The 7,676-nt window shown below is 49.0% G+C and overlaps 1 protein-coding gene across 4 annotated transcripts; it reads right to left on the reverse strand.

Moving 5' to 3' along the window:
• Positions 1-416: 416 nt before the first annotated feature.
• Positions 417-6,359, reverse strand: GOT1L1 (glutamic-oxaloacetic transaminase 1 like 1). 4 transcript variants are annotated; one of them, XM_035269787.3, is made up of 9 exons: positions 6,107-6,359; positions 4,760-4,941; positions 3,707-3,818; positions 3,354-3,463; positions 3,055-3,144; positions 2,810-2,960; positions 1,824-1,989; positions 1,192-1,334; positions 417-610 (listed from the first exon to the last, which is right to left on the reverse strand). In XM_035269787.3, the coding sequence occupies exons 1-9, from the start codon at positions 6,327-6,329 to the stop codon at positions 462-464; spliced, it is 1,326 nt and encodes a 441-aa protein (XP_035125678.1). In that variant the 5' UTR covers positions 6,330-6,359; the 3' UTR covers positions 417-461. The 4 variants fall into 4 exon arrangements, with proteins under 4 accessions (XP_035125678.1, XP_002807535.4, XP_035125677.1 ...); XM_002807489.6 differs by having other exon boundaries at positions 3,055-3,147; XM_035269786.3 differs by having other exon boundaries at positions 3,354-3,487.
• Positions 6,360-7,676: the final 1,317 nt, after the last annotated feature.

Consider the following 7,676-nt stretch of genomic DNA (forward strand, 5'->3'; position numbering starts at 1 on the left):
CTCCTCATGAGATGCTCCCCATCTATTCTGGCCCACTTTGAAGTATTTCTTTTCTAAATTCCTGGCACATTTTCTATTTATATAATCCACTGTGATTTTCATCACATTCAACCTTAAAATGTTACTTAAGTGTTTTATGTGAGTAAGGCTTGTCCCCCCGACTAGACTCTAAGTGTCTGGAGAAAACAGATTGGATCATACCTGTTTTTTGCACTCCCTTTCACAGCCATCTCAGGGCCTTAATGCAGTAGGTGCTCAGTTAATATGAGACGGCCAATGACCCTTCCCTCTGGGCCTTTCTCTCTCTGCCCCCCCACTCCTTTACTGAGGCCAGACCATTGCTTCATAAATAAACAAAGCCTTTTGTAAAAAAATGAATTGTAGCAATAAATAATCAGCACAAGATTTTTGCAAAGACTAAAGTTTTATTCCAATCAGGGGTTTGTTTCCTTTGGAAGGCACTACTCTGAGCCTTCTGTGAAGAGGATGGCCTCATTGATGCTCTCAGCGATGTAATCTATGTTGTTGGCATTGACACAGCTGAAGTTAATCTGACTGTTCCTGGGGATGTAAATGTGCTTCTTCCTGACCAGGTATTCCACCTGCTGGACTGCAGTCATGGCAAGGTCTCAGATCCTGACACTGGCCATCTCAAATTCCCCTCTAGCCCAGACTGGTTTATTTTATTATTCATTTATTTATTTATTATTTTTGAGATGGAGTTTCACGCTTGTTGCCCAGGCTGGAGTGCAATGGTGTGATCTTGGCTCACTGGAACCTCTGCCTCCTGGGTTCAAGTGATTCTCCTGCCTCAGCCTCCCAAGTAGCTAGGAATATAGGATGCACCACCATGCTCTGCTAATTTTTGTTTTTGTTTTTTTAGTAGAGCTGGGGTTCCACCATGTTGGCCAGGCTGGTCTCGAACTCCTGACCTCAGGTGATCCACCTGCCTCAGCTTCCCAAAGTGCTGGGATTACAGAGGTGTGAGCCACCTCGCCCAGCACCCAAGTATCGACAGGAAGTGTCAGTACTTCTGGGGGTCCAGAAGCGTCTTTAAAGCAGCCCATTTTCCAGAGGACAGAATCAAAATCTGGAGTGAAGCTAGGAACTGGTCACCTAGTCAGTGAAGTTTGATGCTCAAATACAGGCCAGAGGTCAGAAAGGGGGGACACCTACTCCCTAGACCCTTACAGTTGAGTCCAAGATAGCCATGGGTCCCACTCTGCTCAGTGATGTGACCCCAGGAGCCAGGGGTTCCCAGGAGCCGGAGCTTCTCCTTCACTTTTTCCTTAGTTAGCATGGCTTTCTCCACAACGGCTGTTAGACTCTGCTTCCTACCAAGAAAGGACAATGAGAAAGAAGGGTGTGAGGTCCCCCTTGCTTTCAAACCTCCCTTATTGCCAGTCCACTCTTTTTACCTTCAAAGGCCCCCCAGCAGAGTGCCTGAGGCTCTGGGATGGCTATGAGTGGGAGGGAGGTTTGACCCTGTAGTAACTTAAGCAAGCCAAGGAGGCCTCCAGGTAGATTTTGCCAGAGTTGCAAGCCTCTAATGGCTGTCTAATATCCCCGAGCAATCTGGAAGAGTTCAGATAACTCATTGGCCTGGGTACAAAATGAATGTTCTATCACTCTGTCCCCTAAGGCAACCCTTGGCATAGCCACTGCCATTGGTACACATCAGGTCCTCAGTAAATGCTGATGAATGGATGGAGCAAAGAGGTCACATGGGCCAGAGAAAAGCACCCTGCTGAATCCGGGGATCAGCATGTCTGCAGGCACCCAGGGCCTCTCTCATCCCTTCCTGCTCCAGCCCTCACCCTTACCATTCTCCCAGCAGAGCCGGGTTGCAGAGGATGGAGGTGATGATCCGGGCACCCGTGTTGGGAGGGTTTAGCCATAGGGCCTGGGCTAATCTCATCAGCTGGGAAAGGACGCACAGCAGCTGCTGGTTGTTGACTGCCACCACCACTAGGATCCCCACTCCTTCATCTGCAGTGTGGAGAAGACACCTCAGCCCCTTCCTTCACTCCCAAGGCCTTCACCTAGACCTCAACCTCTAACCTTGTAGAAGAAAAGGTTGAACCAGGAGGCCCTCATTGCAGCCCAGCCAGGATGGTATTCAGGCTCCTGGAAGTTGCCAGAGGCTCTCCTTCCAGCAGAAGTATCCATAGTCAGAGTCTTAAAGGAGGAAGGAACTTGAAAGAGCACTAAGTTCTATTTTCTTTATTTTTATTTTTATTTTTGTGGTGGTTGTTTTCTAAGTGACCATCTCTCTCCATTGCCCAGGCTAGAGTGCCATGGTGGAATCATAGCTCACTGCAACCTCAACCTCCCGGGCTTAAGTGAACCTCTTGCCTCAGCCTCCTGGGTAGCTAGGACTACTGGTGTGTACCACCATGCCCGGCTAACTTTTTTAATTGTTTGTAGAGACAGGGTCTCACTGTGTTGCCCAGGCTGGTCTTAAATTCCCAGCCTCAAGTGATCACCCAGTCTCGACCTCCCAAAGAAGGGATTGGGAGGTGTGGACTGGGATTACAGGTGTCAACCACCATGCCAGCCCCACCCTCTCATCTCATAGTTGAGGAAACAAAGTCCTGAGGGTGAAATTATCTAAGCTGAGCTGGGGCGAGTGGCCAGATTTAGTAACAGAACCAAATTCTAGCTCAGTGTTCCCACTTCTGCCTTCATACGTGCTCTCCCTGGAGTCTGTGGCTCCCTCCAGAGGATGAGATGTGGAAAACATCACTGTGCTGTGAACGCAGCGCCATTTCGCAACAGACCCTCCCCTCTCCTTCTGCCTGTACCATACCATAAATGCCGAAATTCTTGGACAGAGACTGGCTGCAGAAGAACTCAATGCCTTGAGACACAAAGTATTGTAAGATTCTTGTATCTTCTTCCAAGTCACTGGTGTATAAACCTTGGCAGGGAATATCAAAAAATGGAAATATCTGCTTGCTCTGTAGGAGAAAGGAGAACAAAGAAAGAATGAGTCGGATGGAGGGGAGAGCAGAGATTAAAAGACAGGAAGGTCAGGCGGGAGATTGGGTTTACCTTTATCACGGACATCAACTTTGCCCACTCACTTGGTGTCAACTTGCAGTCAATAATGTTCCCGATCACAAGGATGCAGCCATGTGGGATCTGCTGCAGGTAGAGATGGTCTCATCAGGTACTTCCCCTACCCAGGAGTGGCGGCCCCAGGGCATTTGGGGATAAAGTGCTCCTCCATGTTAGTTACCATTGAAGGGCCAGGCAAATTCAAACCTGGAAAAGGTATTGGATGATTTAAGGGGTATGGGGAGGAGAGGAACCTTAGGCTTTAAGTCAGATCTAGGGAGGAGTTTGTCTACCTCCACCACATTGAGGAGTTTGTCAGGGTCCATGCATAGCTTCTTGGGGTCCCAGATGGAGTATTCATAAACTGTAAAGCCCGTGTCCTGGAAGATGAGTCCATGCAGTTCTGTAGGAACACAGCCCCCACCAGCTGGTACATGGGAAACAGACAGAGACAGGTACTGGAGTGTGGGGCTGAGAGTCAGTGGCTGAAGGTGGGACGTTAACAGGAAAAGGACATAGATAGCTTGGCTTGTCCTCCATTTTGCTCGTGACAGAGAATGAGGGATAACAGTGAAGACAGCAGTCAGGTGAGGATTAGGAACAGGGGATGTGGATTTGCTGTCGCCTCATCTTGGGTAAGACTCACCTTTTTGAGAAGAGATGATGTAAACTATATGAGAATCCTTATGCCAAGCTCTGAGAAACTGGACTCCAAGCTGGAAGGCGCCACTGTCACCAACAGTGTGTACACCCCCTACCTGCCAGCAAGAAATAGACAGAAATAGGCTGGGCGTGGTGGGCATGGTGGCTCACGCCTGTAATCCCCGCACTTTGGGAAGCCGATGAGGGTGGATCACCTGAGGTCAGGAGTTCAAGACCAGTTTGGTCCCTGTCATTACTAAAAATACAAAAATTAGCTGGATGTGGTGACAGGCACTTGTAATCCCAGCTACTCAAGAGGCTTAGGCAAGGGAATCACTTGAACCCAGGTGGCGGAGGCTGCAGTGAGCCGAGATCAGGCCACTGCACTCCGGCCTGGGCCACAGAGTGAGACTCTGTCTCAAATAAATAAATAGAAATAAACAGAAAATACTCTCTATAACAGTAATGGAGTTTGGGCGTGGTGGCTCATGCCTATAATCCGAGCACTTTGGGAGGCCGAGGCAGGCGGTCCCCTGAGGCCAGGAGTTTGAGAGCAGCCTGGCCAACATGGTGAAACCCTGTCTCTAACAAAAACACAAAAATTAGCCAGGCGTGGTGGTGCACGCCTGTGACTCCAGCTACTCAGAGGGCTGCGGCATGAGAATCGCTTCAACCTGAGGGGTGGAGGTTGCAGTGAGCCAAGATCGTACCACTGCACTCTAGCCTGGATGACAGAGTGAGACTTTGTCTCAAAAAATGTATATAATAAATTAAAAATAAAGCAGTAATGGGAATACTAACACCACCTCCTATTCAGATCATTTTTATCTTGAAAGAGCTTTCAAATCAGCAGTATGAGCAGGTGGGAATACCACTGGATTGGGATTCTGATCCTTACTCTACCCTTTGACGGCTAAAGCTGTGGACTCTCTGCGCCTCAGGTGTCCCCTTTATCCATACCAGGGGGCCCTCCAAGGTCCCTTTTGGGTTTAAGGTTGTGCAGGCCCAGATCCCCACTCTCTGTGTTAGGATGAGTCGGGAAGGGCCCGCTTCTCACCCTGTTCTCCACAATGGCTTGGCTGTGCTTTCCAAAGAGGAGCTCCAGAGAGGCCTGAATGAATGATTTCATGCCCATTGTGGGCAAGTACTCATAATTCAGGGAGGGATCCTGTGAAATCTGGAGTCGGACCTTCTGCACCACGAGAGAGACCCAGGGATGGCCTTCATTTGTCATGCAGACTGTGAGGAAAACCACAGAGGGAGCATCAGGTGCTTGGTTTGGGCCCCCGGGGCTGAGCTCTGCAGACAGCCCACAGACAAGTCTGCCCTGGACTCCTTGGGGCATTGGGAAGGTCCCTGTGAAAAGAAAACTTTCCCCTTTCTTTTCTCCTTGGTAAAAACAATGTGCTGTTAGTAAATGTGTACTATTTTTGTCTTTTTTAAAAAGACAACTGAAACCTATGCCATTTTAAAGGTTAAAAATTATACAAGCCCGGGGTGGGTGGCTCAGGCCTGTAATCCCAGAATTTGGGGAGGCCAAGGTGGGCGGATCGCTTGAGTTCAGGAGTTCGAGAGTAGCCTTGCCAACATGATAAAACCCTGCCTCTACAAAAAAACACAAAACAGCCAGACCTGGCCGCCAGCACCTGTCATCCCAGCTGGTCAAGAGGCTGAGGCAGGAGATTGGTTTGAGCTCAGGAGGCAAAGGTGGCAACAAGCTGAGATCTTGCCCCTGTGCTCCAGCCTGGGCAACAGAGTGAGGCCCCATCTCCAAAAATACCACTGGATTGGGATTCTGATCCTTACTCTACCCTTTGACGGCTAGAGCTGTGGACTCTCTGTGCCTCAGGTGTCCCCCTTATCCATACCAGGGGGCCCTCCAAGGTCCCTTTTGGGTTTAAGGTTGTGCAGGCCCAGATCCCCACTCTCTGTCAGGATGAGTCAGGAAGGGCCCGCTTCTCACCCTGTTCTGCAAAATGAGAGTTATAGATAGATGAAGCTAAATAAAGGTAACCCTGACTTTCACAGTGGGGAGACCCAGTTGCATATCATAAGGCTCAATTTGGGGAACCGTTCTCGGTTCAAGAATAGAAGGAGAGAGAGAGAAGGTAAGGGGAGAGGCTGAAGAAATGTGGGATGGCCATGCAGGCCCCCACGAATAGAGTTGTGGAAGAGGACATAGCTCTCACCAAACTGCTAGAAGCTTCCAGAGTAGGGCAGAGAGCATGGAATGATGGGGGACCTTCTCTGAGCTTTTCCCCACTGGGCAATTCTGTTAACAAGAAAGATTTCTCCTCCCACAGAAGCTTGGGCCACACCCCTCCCACTGCGGCAGGAAACACTGTCCTCCTAGAGGCAGTTCCCACCACTTAAGTCTTATACTCCAGCACTGCTAGGCATCTACCTTTATAGGCTAGGAACATCTTTTTGGGGTAATCATCTTGTTTGTAGGCCTTTAACAAGCTGCCCTCTAGCTTATGGACGAGGGGCACATCCATGAACACAGAAAGGGTGGGCATAACTGAGATGAAATTGGAGCCAAGACTGTGTCTCTGCTCCTGTGTGCCGCTTTTACTCAGAAGTCTTCCTCCAAGGCTGGGCCGAGTGGTCCTGCCTCTTCCTGGCATCTTGGCAGCTCCAGTGCAGAGGCGCTGGACAACTGGTTGCCAGGGCAACAGAACCTCATGATCTTTGTGGTGGCGATCCACAGGGGCCACGAGAACATTCCAAGGTACTTGAGGAGAATCCCCTGAGAGAGAGGCCAGGGCAGGATAACAATCTCCTGGAATTCCCAGGCACGTTTCCCTCACTCCCTGCCTTCTCTTCCCTAGCCCCAAGTGGCTCAATCCAAAATAACAAGCCAGCTGCTTAGAAGACAGGGCAAAGATAATGGGAGATTACTTAACAGATACAATGTATGCTATTGGGATTACGGATACCCTAAAAGCCCTGATGTCAGCCCTATGCGATGTATGCATCTAACAAACTTACATTCGTACTCCATACATTTATACAAATTAAAAAAAAAAAAAGACACAGGGCAAGAAAGGCAGCCAATAAGCCAAGTGGGGCTTTCTCTGCAGAAGTGAAAACCCCAGATCACATAGCAATGCAAGTCAAGGCATTAATTTCCATTTTGCAAAGTGCCCCAGATTTTAAAAGGAATAGAAAGAAAGCACTGTTTTCTTCCATAGTTGTTTTAATAAAGAATTCTATTATTAGAAGTAATATGGTCAGCAACTCACTAAGCCACTTTCATTTCTCTCAGTTATCTAGAGCCAAGACTTCTATATACATTTAAGTTTGTTGTTGTTGTTGTTTTTTTAAGAGTCTTGGTGTGTTGCTGGCCTCGAACTCCTGGCCTCAGGTGATCAGCCAGCTGTGGTCTCCCAAAGTGCTGGGATTACAGGTGTGAGCCACCACACCCGGCCATTTGTTAAGTTTCAGTGATGGCCAACTAGTGAGTGTAGACAGCAGAGGCTAAGGGGAGAAAAGAGCCAGCCTCTATAGAGTCAGGCGGCATGTTGCTTTCTTTTCTTTTTGATGTTTAACAACTCTTTTTTTTCTTTGAGACAGAGTCTCCCTCTCGTTCACCAGGCCGGCGTGCAGTGGCATGATCTCAGCTCACTGCAACCTCCACCTCCCAGGTTCAAGAGATTCTCCTGCCTTAGCCTCCCGAGTAGCTGGGATTACAGGCGCCTGTCACCACGCCCAGCTAATTTTTTTTTTCTTTTTTTTTTTGCAACGGAGTTTCGCTCTTGTTACCCAGGCTGGAGTGCAATGGCGCGATCTCGGCTCACCACAACCTCCGCCTCCTGGGTTCAGGCAATTCTCCTGCCTCAGCCTCCTGAGTAGCTGGGATTACAGGCACTCGCCACCATGCCCAGCTGATTTTTTGTATTTTTAGTAGAGACAGGGTTTCACCATGTTGACCAGGATGGTCTCGATCTCTTGACCTCGTGATCTACCCGCCT

Source organism: Callithrix jacchus, chromosome 13 (assembly GCF_049354715.1).
Source record: "Callithrix jacchus isolate 240 chromosome 13, calJac240_pri, whole genome shotgun sequence".
NCBI lineage: Eukaryota > Metazoa > Chordata > Mammalia > Primates > Cebidae > Callithrix > Callithrix jacchus.